The 20,056-nt window shown below is 29.4% G+C and overlaps 1 protein-coding gene across 6 annotated transcripts in view; it reads right to left on the bottom strand.

The window, feature by feature from the left end:
• The window catches only part of LOC107440772 (espinas), a 204,909-nt gene that overhangs the window by 74,401 nt on the left and 110,452 nt on the right, over positions 1-20,056 (bottom strand). The window contains exon 1 of one of the 6 annotated variants that reach the window (XM_043042431.2): positions 1,665-2,244. The exons of the other annotated variants lie outside the window; for them this stretch is intronic. Within the exon in view, the coding sequence (XP_042898365.1) occupies positions 1,665-1,819 (155 nt within the window). The 5' untranslated portion in view covers positions 1,820-2,244. Of the gene's footprint in view, positions 1-1,664; positions 2,245-20,056 lie in introns of those variants that run through there. 6 annotated transcript variants of the gene reach the window in all.

The following is a 20,056-nucleotide window of genomic DNA, read 5'->3' as shown; positions in this document are numbered from 1 at the left end:
GCAATTGCGATCGGTGGGGTGCCCAAAATATTGTGTCACGTGCCATAAATGGCACGCGTGCCATTGGTTCGCCATCCCTGCCCTAGATAATGTTGCGTTAGATTGCAAATTCGTTCCTCATATTCACAGCCAATATAAAAACTTTGCAAAGACCATAAGATTGAAACATGCAAGTAAGGAAAATGTCTTAATGCACACTTTTTTTTAAAACTTTATCACTGAGAAAAAAAATCTCTTAATAGAAAATATGCATCAAATATCTCATTGTATTTAAAATTATTTTATTACCATTAAATTAATTTTCTTTGCTATAAGGAATTTTATCAGTATTACTTGATTAAAAACTTCATTCTAATTTTTTTCTCCCCCTCAATTTTTCCATTTTTCGTTGTTAACTTTATGTTTTATATTTCAAATCACTTTTTTCTCATTCACTCCTGACAGTCTTGAGAATGGGCGCCCATTTTGGAGCTCTTGAAACATGTCGATTGTTATTTCCACTTTGTATATTTTTGAAGCCCGAATGATGCTTTTAATTAATTAATTTATCTCACCACTTCAGTTTCTTGAGATAATTTAATTTCATCAGTAGTTTGTAAAATGAGTACGATGCAGCAGCAATTGAGAATTTCTCCTGTTAGTCACAGTTTGTAAAAAAGATCTTGCAAAATAGTATAAATAAGGCAAATCGTTGAAGGAAATTTTTTCATAAAATTTAATGCATATTCAGTTAAGCTAATACGCATTTCATAAACATATATTTATTTAAAACTGAAATCACGACAAATTAAATAAACATCAATACTATGTGCCTTTTGCATTTTTCTCAAAATGATGAAAAACAGGCTTAAATACTTTTAAATGTAAGCTCGAACGCTATGTTTTTTATTTAAAGAGGTGAACTATACTACATGTTAAATTTTAATGCATTTAAAAAGATTGGCTACAGAAATGAAAAATACCAAGAAGTTATATACGAAGCTTCTTTTTTCATTGAAAATTACTATTTTTACAGATTTGCTAAAATAAATTTATATTCTATATTTAAAGTAATGTTTATGTTCGTAAACCTTATGTTTAAGAGCATAAACGTTTCTATAAATATCAAAATAAAGAAAACGTTTCTATTATTTTGTTAATGTTTTCGAAGAACTTATTGGAAAAAACACGTTAAGAAACATTTTAATAACATTAAGATTTTCAAGTTTAAGAACAAAAACATAGCAGCAGCGTTTTAGTTAAGAAATTTATAGCAATGTTCACATTCTTAAACTTGAAAATGTGAATGTTTTCAAAACCTTTCTTAATACGTTCTTTCAAGAACTTATTCATTTGTAATAATTGTATGTATTAATATTTATAATTAACAATTTTTCTCTTCAATACCACTATGTTTATGTCCTTAAATATGAAAATTTGAAAGTTTACAAAATGTTACTTAACATGTTCATCCACTAGTACTTAAATTGTTATGATTTAATTTGTAATGTGTCCATAATTAACAATTTCCATTTTCAATGGCGCTCTGTTTATGTTCTTTAACCTGAACATTTTGAAAATGCAATTTAAGATTTTCTACCCGTTTTTAAGTTCCTCATTTCTTATGGCATAATGTGACATTTATAATATTAACATTTATAGATTACAGTTTTTAATGATCTTACCACTCATCTTGCTGTACAGATATTGTAGCTGTAGTTGTTTTTTTCCTTCCATATAATTGGCGGTACAGTTTGTACTGATCCCCATAAACCCAACACACTTTCCACCACTGGCGGCACACGAGGACCGAACTAGCTTTCACATTAGGATTACTCATTGGTTACACATTGATTGCTCAAGACACCACAACCAATGAAATAACAGATAAATCACTTAATCGAACCACTTAAAGTTTGCGTCGCAAACTGGATAGATGTCAAGATCATTTCCTTGACAAAGGAATTTGATAGCTTTCCACACATAACACATTAATCCAAGAAAATTGAGAATAATCCAAAAAGGAGATACATATTTAGCACATCTACTTTTTTACATCAAAAATTGATTTGATAAAAAAATATATCCTAAAAGCCAGAAATGTAAATAGGAGATATTACATCCATTGAACAAGAACTGACAATCGCTTTTAAATTGACACTACGCGGTTCCACCACAAAAGAGAAATACAAGATGATCAAGTTGAACTTTTCCGCTAAGGATGAAAAATCATCCCCTCCAAAACAACATAATCGCCAGTATGCCAAGATCATCGCCAAACATGATGCCCGGCAGGGAAACTATTTTGCGTTCGCTATTGGTGTGATGCGTTTAGAGGAAAACGCGAAAAACATTGAAGTAAAATGTATTTTTTGTAAGTTAGCGCATAGTATTTACATTTTAATTCAAATAGTCGTATTTTTTAAAACGCAAACAAGAGAATTTCAAACATCTTGGGTAATTTACGCATTTTTAGAATATAATGATTCACACTAAATTACTTCTACTTTAATGAAACTGACTCTATCCTTAAGAAACTGTCATATAAAAAGTTTATAAAATTCATTCGATAGTAAAAAAACTGATATAATCATTTAAATAAAAGATTCAATTACTACAGATGGCTAAAAATGATGTCTCATACAGTTTGAATGTTGAAAAGATCTAAAAGGCTAACTGCAAACGCAATTCTTTTCGGATTGCTTCATTCGCTTATTGAATACTAATCGATTTTAGTCAACCTTTGAATGCAACCTGGCTCTCTTTTTTAAATGTTCTAAAAACCTGAAACATACAGCCCCTGACCAAATTATTAGACGCACTATAAGAGTCTATGTCAAATCTTAATTATCAGGGATACTATATCAGCTTTATTGTTTTTACAAGGCTGAAACCGGTTTGCATTTGTTTATGTACATTATTTTAATCAACATTGTTATCAACATTGTAATGAAATAAGTTAAAAATAAATAAAAATAGGAAGTATATACAAAATCACCTGAACAAAAACCCATTACATGTATGTTTAAAATAAAAGTATTGCACATTCACTCGTGCAAAACACGTAATTATTAAACAACTACAGTGCGTCTGATAATTTAGTCTAATTATTATAATATACTAATGTAATACCTAATGTAATAAATATTCTATATTTATATAATATATCGTCGAATTTATCCAATTGATACACGAACGTAAACAAGTGCAAACCAGTTTCACTCAGGTAAAAACAAGAAAGTTGTATAGTATCACCTGATAATTAAGATTTTACGTCGAATTTTACAGTGCGTCTAATAATTTGGCCATAGACTATATATATTTTGTAAAACCTTGTCACACATTCGATTTAATTTATATACATTACGATTTGATTCATATACATGTTAATGCAATTTAGAAATTACATACAAAAACAAGTAAAAATGGACCTAAGTATATCAAAGATAAAAAAAAAAGATTATATTAAATTAATTAGCGACGCATACCTAGCCAATATCCGTTGATAATACGCGTCTCTTTTTTGTGCTAATTATTAAATATCATTAAAACGAAATTATAAAGCTCTATACCTGATAAACATGATCAAAACAAAAATATAGAATGACTTGTTTAATTAACTGTTCACTTTCAAATTCTGCTTGACTTACAGCTCAGTTTGTTTCACAATTTTCTACCCCAGTTTTGTGTCAAAATCTTATATTATCCACATTCATTTAATTAATCAAGAACAACTTTATTAATCTGTAGATTTGGTATTTTGAAACAGTTAAGAGACACGGTTTTCAATGGTTTCGGTGACTGAAATTTTAACATTTCAAAGCAGTTTGGAGATTCAGTTTTGATAGTTCTTAAAAATACCTTTGTGATCAACCGAAAATAGTAATATAAATAAAGCTTCGCTTTAGATTTACACTATGGTGCAAAAGTATTTGGTCAAACCCAATATTATAGTCTGTTGATTCAAAATGTAGTCAAATAATGTTCTAAAACTATCTTAGTATGCTTATCAACAAGAAAGAAAAGTCAGCGCTTTGAAAGTGACTTTAAATCAAATGCAATTTTCATATCAGTCAGGTATTAAATGTAAATAGATGATCATATACATTACGATTTAATTTATATACATTACGATTTGATTCATATACATGTTAATGCAATTTAGAAATTACATACAAAAACAAGTAAAAATGGACCTAAGTATATCAAAGATAAAAAAAAAAGAAGATTATATTAAATTAATTAGCGACGCATACCAAGCCAATATCCGTTGATAATACGATAATTCGTCTAAATGCCTCCGTGTTTAGCGGTTTTTCTACATCAAGGTAAATATTGGATGAATTTCTTTATTTAATATTTAATTAAAATTAAAAGTATGAGTTTTGCATATTTATTTATTTTGTACTAATAGCAATTTTATATGCACACCATTCATTCATTGTGACATTCGTTTCTGTTGACTTTGTTCTTACAAGACTCGAAATAGATGAATAAAAAAAGAAAATGAATACTCATTCAAATTAAGTGCAACTATTCAAATTTCAATTGTAGAAGTTCGCATTTATTTTCGATTACATAACAAGATGATTAAAAATTCCGAAATCAAGTGTAATATATATTGTTGGCTGGATTAAGCGATTAAGAACAATAAAAACTAACTCGACAAAAAAAAAAAAAAAAACACAGGAAGGTCTAAATACCTTCCACTGGTTGACCATGAGGGTTTGCATGCCAGGGTATCAAAAATTATTAATCAATAATGCACAAAATAAATGTTTGTCATGTCTCATGTTTGTTACAAAAATGTAACTTTTTTGGAGCAAGATCATTGTTGTTAAATAAATAACACTTTTGGAGCAGAATTTGTAATGCTTGCTGGAAAATATAATTTGGAGAAATTTCGAGATCAGAGAAATCGAATCGGAAAAAGATTAGAACAAGTTTACAACGCTTGTGAGCAAAGAAGCTTGTTGGCAGTTCAAGGTGCAACCACAAAGGTAAATTAAAGCAATTTGTAGTAGCAAACATTATATCATTGTTGCAAAAATCATACACTACATATCCACTAAGTACGCTATTTGTTCTATAATAAAGTTACTTAGTTCTCCAACAATCTCTTAGTTTTAAGAAAACATGCACTTGCTTTTATATAAAAACCATCGTACAGATAACAGTTTCATTTGATATAGACAAGAGAATGAATTATGAAACCGGTATCTAGTAGCAGTTTTCATGAAATGTTATTTTTGAAGGTCATGTGTTAAGATCATCTCAGCCGTCAGATCAAAGTTAAAAGGTTGCGTGTGGTCAATTTTCAAAGACACACGGAGATGGATGATAGACAGCGTAATTAAAAAATCAGAGTTTAAATGGATGATAACAATTGCAACAGCTTCTATCTTCTCTCTTTACACCTATTCCGCAAAAGGAGTAAAAAAACGCTACATAGCAAGTGTGACAGACTCGCGGAGGCTTCCACTAAATGAAAATTTTCATAACTGTAACTTCTTTTTACTAACCCCTTAACGATCTCATTATTTTCAAGAAAACTGCAATGAGAGAGGTTATTTTTTTTTTATTAAAGAAAAGTTTAGAGAAAAGGTGTATGTACAATATATGAATTCATTTTTGATTTTTGGAATATTTTTTTTAGCTTGAAATTTAAAACTCTATATGTCCATGTAACTCCTACTCCGTAATGTACACAATACTAAAAAATGTTTTATAACAGAACACATTCACAAAGAGTATAAGTAGTTGAGCTGAGAGTACGAAATACATATCACAAATACATATATTTGGATAGTGACATATACATATATTTGGACATCTAGTTAAAATAAACTATCTCCATTTGCATTAAAAATATTCTGGTGCAGATATCTAGTGTGTAAAAGAAGCAATAAAAAAATTCCGTACACAAGAGATCGATGTTAGTACATAGTATTATAAAGAGTGCGTAAAATAGTAAAAAATTTAGATTTTAAAACAAATACTCCAAATGTGCATCCCATACAATTTTGCTAAGTTTTTTATTTATTTATTTTTAATAAACTGGCAAAAAAATCTAACAAAACAATTACAGATTTCTGAATATTTAATTGAACTAAAACAGGATATAAATTTTCGTTATGACTCAATATCACAATACAATCACAAGTTCATCTTTAATTGCCATTGCAGAGCTTTAATAAACGACAATCAATGGCTAAATTATATTGTATTACAATAGTAAGCTACAAAACTTTTCGAAGACAGAGAATCTTTTTAAATGCTAAGGAAACATGTTTTTCAGCAGAAAAAAAAATTCCCCTTGAAAACAATTTGAAATTATATTTTATCAATTATGCAAGAAGCCAAGCATTGTTTTTTATTGTTATAATTTAAATTATTGTTTACAACGCTAAAGATATAAATAAAGTTTAAACATTTACATTTGATTATTATAATCACGATATTGAATAGTATTTAAATCATTATTTTATTGAAAGTTTGAATTACTAGTATGTATCTAACAACTAAAAAACTACAATAGAAAAATTACAATGAAATTATATATTAAAACTAATAATATTGGTAAACTGAAAAATTCTGTATTAGAAAAAAGGTAAGAAAAAGGAAATAAGTTAAACAACAACAATGAAAAATCGAAACTCGGTGGCTAGTGCGTTTTATTATTTTAAGGGATGAATAACCTTAAGGAATACTAACAACTATGCCAAGTTTCCCCCCAAAGTAAGTTTCCCAAATCGTACCCTCCCCTTGTGATTCAAATATACTTTAAAAATAATTCAAGCACACATAGTTAAAAAAAAAAAGTTGAAAAATCTGTTATTCATAAGTTTGACTTTAATAAGTTGGAATCACAATGACTGTTCATCGATTTAAAACAGATTTCAGTTATATCAAATAAATAGGATGTTTAAAAAAACCCATTAAAGAATCTTTAAAAGTTCATGACAAAACTGCCCTTAATCTGCGAATAAACTACTTCGTAATGCAACACAATATAATTGTGTTATTCAAATCAGAAAGTAGCTAACTGTTTGAAATAATAACTTGGGGTAATGGAGATTTAAAGTAGTTTCAATTTATATAGTTTATTCAGTTATCATTAAATAAAAAAGAATAATAAATTCGATATGCTCAACCTACAAAAATAACAAAGTAGGTCTAATGCTTGAATTTGAATAAAATGATTCATAAAGGTTCCTTAAAGGGTTATTTTAACTTAGCATAATCTGGTTCTTTAACATCAAAGAAGGAAAACGAAGGATAAAAATAAAAATTGAGGACGTTTTTTAAATATGTTCCAGATGTTTTATAAGACTTTCTTTTTTTCACTTTTTAACCGCCCATGGAGTCAGTCATTCATCATCATCCATTTAATTTAAAGAATAAAATGCTAACAAGAAGCTATTGCACGGAAGAGTTATTGATGCTACGCTGCGATATTTTTGTTAATACAGTGATTACCGTTTTCTCATTTATTTTATTTTATTTTATCAACTGCCATTTTACACCGGATTCGTAGCTATCAGAATTTACATTCATAGCCTTGTTGTACAGAACTCAACCCAGAAGATAAGAAAACGCCACCACGGCTTATATGATATTTTATTTTACAACTGTCATAGAACATCTGACAAAATTTTAAATTTACGACTACCAATGTTCAACTCCGCAGCATTGTAATTTTAACACTAGAAAGACTAAAACTTATAGTATATACCTTTTCTCTTTTCGACTTTAATAAATTCTAATGGGTTATGAAATACACCGAAGATTTATCTCATTTTCTTAAATAAAGAAAACTACTCCAATAACCAGTCCAAGGGGGTAAGTGACAACAAAAATATATATTATAACATGAGATATAGAGGAGAAAAGACTACTACAGCTACAACTACATTCAAAAAATGTAGATGTCTCTTTTTAACAAGATCTTTTTACAGTTACGGTTACAATTTAATTAACAATAAACTCTGTCATCTATCAGTGGTAAGTATTTCCACATAGCTATATTGCCCAAAAGCAGTCAAAATGACTGGATAGTAAAAGAATAAATAATGAGTAAATAAATTTTTTAAAAATTAATTTGTAATATTTTTTTATATTATTTACAGTTATATAAAAAGTTTTTAGTAAATATTAACACTAAAAAAAGTTATATGTTGCACACGATTCTAAGAAATTGTGTCATTATATACATCATTGTTTTTCTAATTGAAATCAAAGGCAGTCAAAATGACTTCCTTGGGCAATCTAGTGTTAAACACATCCAAATGACAAGGGAACTCCTAGATCAAGCATTGGGGTTTTGATGAAACCAATCCGAATTTGCGTTAGATGGAGAAGAAAATCACGAAGACTTCCGAAGGTTAACCTAGCGGAAAGAGAATTCTATCCCCACGATTCATCTACCGTCGGGGATATTTGGCGTTAATACTGATTGAAATAATATCAAAAAATTCACCTTTTGCTTCAATGGAACTGTGAATTATTTAAAATAAATAACTTTGCGATTCCCCCTTTATCCAATTTATATGTTTATATTAAACATTTAAGAATCATCTTTTCGAATCATTATCTTGATCAAATGATTCAAATCTTTCAAACACCCAATTTACAACTACAATTTAGCTCGCCATGGCTGTCAAATAATTGGTTACCAAGAAATTTTTCCGATAAACCTTATTTTACTTTATTGCAAAATAATACTTTAAAGTGAGAGGGGAAAAAATAAAACAAACGACTCGATAAATAGCTGCTGACAAGACAAGAATATCGACTTATTGGCACTTCTAAAAATTACCGAACCCAATATTACTAAATTAACGGNTGATTAGGGGCCCCTTTAAAAGAAATTTTTTAAAAATACATTTAAGAAAATTACGAAAAACAATGATTTTTTTTAAAAAAAATCAATTTCAAATATATATTAATAAAATACGATAATTTTTAAATACCAATTTAAGAGTAGCGTTGATTTTGTAAAATGTTAATAAATTTCAAATTTTTTCAAAATTTTATGATTATTTTTTAATTTTAATTTAACAAAATAAAGTAAAATTTAATTTATTATTATTTATTTTTATTTTAAATATACTTTCTTAAATGAAAAGATATATAATACTTTTATATTTGAATAAATAAAAAAAAAAGAGAAAAAAATTTAATCTAAGGGCCCCAAAAATTTGAATGGCCTAGGGCCAAAAGTACGCTTAATCCGGCACTGACCCAGAAGATGAGAAAACGCCATCATGGCTCATATGATATTTTATTTTATAACTGTCGTAGAACATCCGACAAAATTTTAAATTTATGACTACCAATGCTCAACTCCACAGCATTGTAATTTTAACACTAGGAAGACTAAAACTTACTATATACCTATATTGCCCAAAAGTAGTCAAAATGACTGGATTGTAAAAGAATAAATAATGAGTAAAGAAATTTGATAAAAATTAATTTGTAATATTTTTTTAATATTATTTACAGTTATATAAAAAGTTTTTAGTAAATATTAACACTAAAAAAATTATATGTTGCACGAAATTCTAAGAAATTGTGTCATTATAAACATCATTGTCTTTCTAATTGAAATTAAAGGCAGTCAAAATGACTTCCTTAGGCAATCTAGTGTTAAACACATCTAGATGACAAGGGAACTTCTGGATCAAGCATTGGGCTTTTGATGAAACCAACCCGAATTTGCGTTAGATGGAGAAGAAAATCACGAAGACATCCGAAGGTTAACCTGGCAGAAAGAGAATTCTAACCCACGATTCATTTGCAGTCGGGGATATTTGGCGGTCTTTAATACTGATTGAATAGACTGAAATAATATCAAAAAATTCACCTTTTGCTTCAATTTCCATTGAAAGTTTCCATTCCTATGAATTATTTAAAATAAATAACTTTGCGATTCCCCCCTTTACCTAGTTTATACGTTTATATTAAACATTTAAAAATCATTTTTTCGAATCAAATTATTCAAATCTTTCAAACCTACAACCACAATTTAGCTCGCCATCATGGCGGTCAAATAATTGGTTACCAATAAATTTTCCTGATAAACCTTACTTTACTTTATTGCAAAATAATACTTTAAAGTGAGAGGGAAAAAAAAATTTAAAAAAAACGACTCGATAAATAGCTAGTGACAAGACAAGAATATCGACTTATTGGCACTTCTAAAAATTACCGAACCCAATATTACTAAATTAACGGCTGTATAGAATTTTATTTTTAAAACGATCGCCAAATCTGAAAGAGAGAAAGAAGATGAGCTCCTGGAAAAGAAAAAGAGGATGATTCTTGGGCTGGGTCCCAGTGTCCTACCCCCTCATTAGAGGTCCTGATGAATGGGCAAGAGGACCGGTTTCAAGTTCCCTAGGGCAGTAATATTCTTTTTTTTCCACACACAATCGCAGGAACAACACACACACACACACAGATGCCGCCTAGGGCACCTTATTTGCCACAAAAAGAATGGACACACCTTTTGATTCCCCTCAAATATTGAACTGCAAATGAAATGTACCAGCAAAACAGAAACGTAACTCCAATTACAAAATATGATTTGAATTACGACATTAGGGCCATCGTCTAGCACGGCATTCGATTCGCACGGCCAAAAGAAGATGGAGTATACGTATAAAACAACAAAGCAACGTGTTTTGTTTTATTATATAGTAAGATGGCATCGTCTTCTATATTTTTAGAAATACGAAAATTTGCTTATTTTTTGTAGTATTAGGTTTTCTATAAACTGTTCGAACACATAATATCGTTCAAATTTGTTGTAAGCATAAAATGGAGCTAAGTTCAGCTTTAAAGGAAACATGGCTCAATGCTTTTTTAAAAGCTTCAGTAATTTTAGTGCAAATAAATGGTGCAAGGTACTGATATTGTGGCTCAGCGTTGAACCACTTTTTTTCCCGAGAGTGTAATATTCTTTTGTATTATAGTTTAAAGGTTGAACGTTTGTTCATTTTCCTACATAATCGACAAACCGGTTTCGTTAAAAACTATGTTAGTTTCTGTAGGGTCATCTTGTGTCCATCTCACCAGCATGCCGTTCAAAAGCTGAACACTTTCCTAACCCTAATTATAAAAGTCCTAAGAACTAGTCCTAATTATAAGAACTAAAAGAGCTAGTCCTAATTATAAGAACTAAAAGAACTAGTGCTAATTATAAGAACTAAAAGAGCAAGTCCTAATTATAAGAACTAAAAGAACTAGTGCTAATTATAAGAACTAAAAAAACTAGTCCTAATAAGAACTAAAAAAACTACTCCTATTTATAAGAACTAAAAGAACTACTCCTAATTATAAGAACTAAAAGAACTAGTCCTAATTATAAGAACTAAAACAACTACTCCTAATTATTAGAACTAAAACAACTACTCCTAATTATAAGAACTAAAAGAACTAATCCTAATTATAAAAACTAAAAGAACTACTCCTAATTATAAGAACTAAAAAAAACTACTCCTAATTATAAGAATTAAAAGAATTAGTCCTAATTATAAGAACTAAAAAAACTACTTCTAATTATAAGAACTAAAAGAACTAGTCCAAATTATAAGAACTAAAAGAACTAGTCCTAATTATAAAATAAAGCAAGACATTCACTCAACTGCACGTTATCGATCAGAAAGTTCACAGAACTTAAAACTTCACAAGTTCAAGACCAACGACATGATGGCGGTAATGTAGTCCGCATTGCGCATTGACCACTTTTACTGAACAAACAAGCTGGTATTCATCAATTCAATTAAATACCAGGGATGGTTGATCACAATGATAGTTTAGCGTATAGGGTATAAAACTAAAGGTAGCCGCCGACCACTGGGCAACTATTACAGATAAAAAAAAATATATGCCGATTACCACTTTTTTATTTAAATCGAAAAAGCACCTTATACATGTGCTGTATGTATCTTATTACTTTTTTTAAAAAATAAATAAATATGGAATTATCGAGGTTTCCCTTCGATTTCAGAAGAAAAAAAATTTATTTGGCTTTTCCAGGTATATCAGGTAAATTTCAACAAAATCCAAACCATATTTTATCTCTAGCATGCACCTTTTCATCATTTTTTTTAAAATTGTAATGTCAAATATCAGATTTTGTGAGCAAAAACATGTAACAAAATGAGAATGGAAACATGGAAGTCCTTCACTAAAAAGTGGAATTTTATAAAATAATCATAATAGATGTTATAATTATTTAACACGAATCTCGATAACAGATTACTGTTACTGACAATTGTTAGACTGGTTATTTTCCAGGTATAATATAGGAATCATCCAGGTTATTTTGTAAAAAATTGTAACTTTCTCTGATTATTCCCAGCTATTTAAGAGTTAAAATAAAATTCCCTGACTATTCCCTATTCTCCCTAACCCGTGTGAGCCCTGATTATTGTGAATACTTTATAATTTCACGAAAACTACTTTATTTCTTAATATGCTTCTTCATTTTATATATGAACTTTATTTACCATATTTTGTGGAATGCTTTAAAAGACATGCCCGATATTATTATAACAGCAGTTTTTCAATTTTTGTAAAGTGGTCACTTTGTGTTAAAAAAAAAGTGCCCATTGTCAAATATTCAATTAATCACTAGCTAGTAGCAAAATTTCCTAATTTTGCCCTATAGTTCAGTAACCCAATCACAGTGCCGTCGCAGCTTAACTATGGAATGTGTATAATGAATTCGAAAACTATTGATGGTGGAGATTGCATGTTTAATAAATATATACACAGACCCCGGGCTAAGCATTCGCTACCTCGCCAAATGTGATGAAATTGTAAATTTGACGAATAAAATTGTGTTTTGGCGAAAGTATTAGCGAAAGATATTTTTTCACTGGAAAGAAAAATATTTATAAAAATTTTTTTTTTAAGATTTGCATTTGGCGAAGATTTTTGATATTTGGCTATATTACTGGCTAATAATTTGAAATCCTTAACGCCAGCCCTTTTAATCGATACTTTATATTCAAAATATGGAAGGGCAATCTGTAAACTGTGATTGTACCGTAACAAATAGTTGTTAATAATCTTACAGCTAAAAGCTAATTTCATTTAAATTTTTCGAACTGGAATTTTATCGAGAGTACAGAAACCAATATGTTCTTCAATGTGTGGTTTAGAAGTTCAAAAATTTATTTATTTATTTTAAATTCATTTCAAGTAGATTATCGAACAATTTTCATTGAGAAGGCTGACTGCGGGGGCCATGATGTTGTTCATGATGTAATTTTTAAGCAACAAGATTATTTATTTTAAATTAAATTGGATACCAGCAGCAACTTCACACGTAAATCAGCCAATCAGGTTCGACACACGCGCGAGACGTCACTTGCAGGTGTCCAATTAAATCTGATCCGAAAATTGATTCAGCGTGATAATAAACCTAAGTCTTAAAGCTGTAATATTATCAAGCCATGCATATCCACGTGGTTAATATACTATTAGTTGCAACCATGCGACAATGTTATTAGTTATAACTAACCAATTGCAGTGATCGATCAGTTAACAGTAGTTAGTTATTGCTCAGAGACTGGTCTTTAAATTCTGTCGAATAGAAATATTACTTTATTATAATGGACTTATATTTTTTAGAATAGATTCTGTATGTGCACATAATTAAATAAATGCACAATGTGGAGGAAAAAAGACGGAATAAGATTCAATCTTATTTTAAAGGGTTCGGATCTGTAACTCTCAAAATAACAGGGGTTACCGCACGATAAAATTTAATCCTAAGTCGAAATTTAAAAATAGGACAGTGGTTAAAAGTTAGAGCACCTTAAAGTCAATTTTACTTTTTACATAGTTTGCAATGTTACGGGAGATATTTAACCGAATGAAAAAGTTTTCAACACAATTATAAAAGTTGTAATTAGCCAAAGATAATTCCATCTAAAATCTAAATGATAAAGCTGTTTCGTAAAAATGATGTTTCCGTAACAGTGAGTTCTGAGCAGGACTGAGGAGTCGGAGTCATGGAAATGGAGTCAGGCAGATTTTAGAGTAAAAGGAGTCGGAAGCACGGAGTCACTATAACACTTCGACTCTACAGGTATATCTAATTTTTTTTGCACAGTTTTAATTTGAAATAAAATTGAAGTGAACTGAAAAAAATAATGACAAAAAGAGTTATTTTTATCATTAGACAATATACATAAGCAAATATGTAGTTATTTTCAATTTCATTGATATATTAATAAATAAATGAAGAAAAAACCTAGTTGGCCAGTCAAAATCTTGCTATGTTCAATATATGTAGATCCAAAACACCGAATTTTGTAGGATAAAGAGCAAATTAAAAAGGCAAAGAAAGCCATCAATGAGCTTTAGCTAAGGATGAAATTATTTTCTAACAATTGGAGTATTGAATAATCAGGACAGAGCCTTTAGGTATAAAGATTAAACAATACAAAAATTCATTTTACACGGCACTAGAAAAAATAGAGAGATATGATCCCTTTTGCAAAACACCTAATTTAGAAGCAATACAAATCGATTTAGAAAAGTGTAAAAAGAAGAAGCCCTAACAGTAACAGCTCTACCAACGACTCAAGCTAGCGTGGAAAGACTTTCTCAACACTGGAATTCAACAAATCGGAGATCTACGGTTCTCTATCTTTTCGACGCTATACTGTTTCTTAGAAATTACTAATGCCAGTTTTTCCATTTCATCATAAATGCTAATTTATATAAAATATCTGCTATGGCATCAATTTGTTTTCTGCAGCATCCGTTACTTACGTATAAAAAAAAATAAGCTTAACACAGACATATATGTTTACATATATGTATGTGGGAGTCGGAATCAGAGTCAAAGTCTCTAAGTTCAAAGTTCATGGAGTCGGAGTCTTTAAGTTCAAAATACCATGAGTCGGAGTCTTCAAGCTAAAATTCCAGGAATTGGAATTGGGGTCAGACTCAGAGTCGGGAGTTCTTAAGTTTAAAATTCTAGGAGTCAGAGTCGGTCATTTTCCATACCGACTTCACAGCTCTGGTTTGGAGATAATAAAAAACAAGTTCGCATGCGTAGTTGATGTGCATCAAAAACAGGCATATCAAACATAAGTCCTACGAAATAAAAATTTATTATAACCAACAATTTACAACAAATTAAGTCAAGTATCAAAGAAAATAGATTTACGATAAAGATTTCAAATAAATATTTTCAAAGTGTAAGGAAAATATTGTTGCTGACTTAGTCTATTTTGAATTGCCTATCGAAAATGATGACATTTGAAACGTGGAAAAACATATTGGTACAACACTGATTTTTTACGAAGATTAAACCTGGGGAAGAGTAAGAAAAAAATTCGCTTTCTTTTCAAACAATTTGGAAGGAAAAGTCGTTGACTTATGACTTTTGCACACATATAAGAAAAATAAATCGCATAGCTATGAGACTAAATGCTTGCCAGCAAATTTCGACCTTCTGCACGACCACCAATTTAAAAATTCTAAAAATATTTTTTTTTTCTTATCAAAACACGCATCGATCATATTTTAGTACCAACAGTCGCTTTCTTTTATGCAATATTGTCATTATAATAAATTCTTGAATTCAAATTGAAAACCACAAATATGCAAATATCAATTTGAAATATGAAAACACTTATTTTTAAACATTACGACGAAAAATTTAATGCAATAAGGAATAAAGAAAACAATAAGACTTTATCATTTTCTATAGCGTCAAAAAGAACTTAAAACTCTCCTTTCGGATACACATCAAAATTAATTATTGTACCAAATCATAAATATATATGTATATAGTACCAGATTTAGGTAATTCATACAGTTAAAGCTGTACAATGCGAAAAAACAACAAAAAAAAACGCCAACCAGAATAACTCTTAATCTAATGATCGGACTTCACGTTTTAGGACTCAATCTTAATGGCTCGAAGAGGTGACCTCAAATATGCTGATTAATTAGTCCAGGCGATATTTTAAGTTACGAAATCAGACACAAAAACGTACTTTCTTTGAACAAATATACCTTTTTCTCGACGGATGCAGATTTCTGACCCCCTCCCCCCCCCAAAAAAAAAAAATATATAGGAGGTGGGCGTAATCTTTGAAATATGGTCCCCATAGTTTGATCAGAAGTTTGAACCCCTTAATGTTAATTTTACTCTTTGCGTATTTTGCCATATCTTGAGAACTTTGTTGGCGAATTGAAAAATTTTTGCACACAATTAATAAAATTCGTTTATCCAAAGAAAATTTTATGCAAAAAATAGCTTTTAATAAATTTTTATCATTTTTCTTTTAAAAATGGTCGAAACTTTTTTTAATTATAATTCATAAAATTTTTACGTCATTTTAAAGTTTGTAATTTTGCATGACAAAATACAAAATTTGAGCAAAATCGGTTGAAAAGTTTCTGAGAAATATTTTTAAAGAAGTTGTAAATTTAAAATTCGATTTCCCAGGAAACTATTCAACTGATTTCGCTCAAATTGTATATTTTCATGCAAAAAACTTTATAATTCAAAAATTTTAAATCGAAATATTTATATATATTTGACATAATAACATGTAGTGGCTAATTAGAAATTTGTTACCAATATTTTTAGTCTCTTTCCTTTAAAACATCTAACTTACACACAAGATAACTTTTTTTAAGGGCAGATCAGATTACGTTTAAGAAATTGTGGAGCCAAAGCTGAATGTATAATTCGTATATTTTAATACAAAATAGTTATTTTATAGATTACTATTAATTTAATAATTAGTTTCCTTTAGTATGCTTAACTTAAACAAATAAAAAGTAAAACTTTGAGCCTGGTGGATCCAAAATTTTTTAACTAAAGGCCGTAAAACTCTATATACATATTATTTTTATAATAAATTATGTATTATTATTTCTTGTTTGTTTTATCTGAAGAAGCCAAGGTAATTACAAAGTATATAATGAGAAACAAAGTAAGAAGCAATGCTAAAATAATATTATTACATACCTAATTGCCACATAAAAAAGAACGTTTTGAATTTAAAATTCAAAGCATAAAAAAATAATCATGATAATAGGAGAAAAGATTTGTTATGAATATAAGCTTTGAAGTAGGGGGAGGGTCATTTTCTTTCCTCATTAAGAATGTTTATTTAAATGTTCAAAATTTGAATATACCACATATAACTATCATATACAGTGAGCTGGAATAATGAGGCTGAATTCCTAAATTTTTTTTAGTCAAGAACAAAGAAAAAAAAAAGGAGCAATCTGAGTTGGTATTTCTGAGTTACAGTTTAAGCACCTTAAACAGTAGCTTTTTTTATACAATTTATGTATCAATATAATTTTAAACTGAGTGAACTATCTTGCCGTAAAAAGTTATGAGGACAAATAGTTTAATAGAATGAAAAAATTATTCAAGAATTTAAAGGACTATAAATTTAAAAAAAAAAATCGCCAAACAATGTTTTTTGAAGCTTTTCCGACAAGAAAAATAAAAAAGTCACAGTTTAAATGTCGTACACTTAAGTCAAGACTATAATATTAAACTATCCATGGCATCTTACAGTAAAGAACTATCCAGACATAAGAACGGACGAATAACTTCAATATTTTAAAAGTTAACAAATTTATTTAAAAATCGCCAAATTGGCGTGATTGTTCCATTCAATAAAAAAATATATTAAAATCAATGAATAATTGTCTATTTTCCGGTGTCAAAACAAAGAAACAAATTATAAAATGAATTTTTATTTAAAAAAAAATATGCGAGTTTAATATAGAAATTTGCCTTCTTTTTATAATCAGCAAGCATAGAGAGCATCAACTAGACACGAATAAAATTTCGGCCACAAAAGTTTGTGTGGACGTCATACCACGGGAGAAACTTTTCATAGCAAATTCTTTTTCACCTCGATAAGCAGAGTAAAATAAAACGAAAAACGTTTTGGGAACAAAAAAATCTCAATTAAAAAACTTCCTGCAAGCATTGATGAACTATTTTAACTAGTTTCAACCCTTTCGTCGCCAACTCATTTTGGCGAAAATCGTTTGAAAATCACACGGATTTTTTTTTCTTTCTTTAATCTTACATTTATCCTTAGAATGTTATCAACGTTTTAATAAAAATATCGGTATGAAATTTTATTTATTCATTTAAATTGTGTGACTATGCATCTCAATGAGTGATTTTTAAATCACGCGAATACGAATCCAGACATTGAATTTTAAAATCTCGTAAATACGAATCTCAAAGTTTACTTTTAAAATCGCGTTAATACGAGTTCCGATGTATAGTTTTAAAATCGCGTTAATACGAATCTCAACGTATGATTTCAATATTTCGTGAATACGAATTCTGGTGTGTAATTTTTAAGTCACTTGAACACGAATCATAATAGTGATTTCAAAATTGTGTGAATACGAAAAGCGATATTAAATCTCGTAAATAGGAATCGCGATGTGTGATTTTAAATTATGAGAATGCAAATTTGAATCGCGTAAAAACGAATTATTGATTTATTTTTTTGTTTTTGTTACGGGAATTCTAAAAAGACGAACTTTTTTTGAAGAGGTGGAATATTTTTTTTTTCTGTTTTAGAAATAGTTAAAATTTTACAGCCAGGGTGACAAATTTTCTGCGAACGCCGTTCGTGTATATTATACGAGTCTTATAGATATAAGTAATTTAAAATATAGAAAAAAGTGAGTTAAGGCAAACCTAGTGTAATCCATGAAGTTTTTCAAAAACTAATTATCAAAATAAAAAACAAGTTATAAGAGAATGACTTAGGACTGAAGTTCTCTTCCAACAATCTGTTTGCATTTGCATAACTTTTTCAGCATTCGAAACTTCATGGGTTTATCTAGGTTTGCTGAACTCACTTTTTCTATACTGTAAATTTTTAACTAGTTCTGGAGGTTAAACAGAATTTGCGATGAAAAATTTCTCCCACTGTATGGCTTCCTCTTAAGTGTTATAAGCTCACAACAGAAATAAAAATAGCTTAAAATACGTTATTTCATCAGTGAAAAGATTCTATAAGTTTTAAAAAAATACACGGAGAAAAGTTCAATGCTGATTTTTTCTTCTTCATGGGAGTGGGTATTCATTTTATTTTTTTTATAACCGTCGTTGAACAGCCGACCCAATTTTATAGGTTTACGACTACTAATGCTCAACTCCGTAGCCTTGTACTTTTGAACCCAATCCAGAAGACAAGGGAACTCCTGGATCGAGTATTGGGAGAAACTTGCCTTCGTGAAGGACTTTTTGATGGAGCTAACCCGTATGTTCCAGACGCAACTGCGTGAACGCAGATGCGGTGATTANACCCCCTTGGACAAAAATATGACGGCAGCGCATGCGCTCTTGGATATTGTCATCACTCTTTTCAATACATGCACTCTACCCTGAGCCATCGCGGCTGTTAACCCTATTTATTCAAACTTTTATTTAAAGTTTATTGTTTATAAAACAAATTTAGTGAGTCCATATTTCAAATGAATTCTAAATTCTTTGCTTGTTCAGCCAACCAGTGCGTTTAATGTTTACCAGAATACCACAACGGACGACTAAGCTTATTGTATGGCAAAATATTTTTGAGAGAAGTTGAGAACAGATAAGGGATTTAGATGATATAATCTCTTCATTGTAAATATAAATACATATAAGAGACTTATAAGGAAGTTCTTAGAAAATGTGTTTTATTGCTCCATCTCTGAACAATTACGAAAAATAATCGGACTTTGTTACTAAAGACATTTCTGTGGATCTCGGGATTATTTGAGCCTGCACTCGTATAAGATATAGACCTACGATATATTTATCTTAGTGATACATAATGTAGCGGTTTAGGATATATTACTAAGTAATATATAGCAAAAACTTAGTCACATAGTAATATATAGTAATAGAATAATAAAGTAAAGTACCTTAGTAATATATTGTTAACTGATATATAAACCCATTTGTGCCTAGAGTCCATTTAAAAGAACAGTCAAGTTTTTCAAAAAAGAAAAAGTGGTGGCTATACTATGATTGATTTTTCAGAAACAAGGTATTCTGTCT

This window comes from Parasteatoda tepidariorum, chromosome 3 (assembly GCF_043381705.1).
Source record: "Parasteatoda tepidariorum isolate YZ-2023 chromosome 3, CAS_Ptep_4.0, whole genome shotgun sequence".
Lineage (NCBI taxonomy): Eukaryota > Metazoa > Arthropoda > Arachnida > Araneae > Theridiidae > Parasteatoda > Parasteatoda tepidariorum.
Note: the sequence above shows the minus strand (reverse complement) of the source record. Positions and strands in the feature narration are given on the sequence as shown.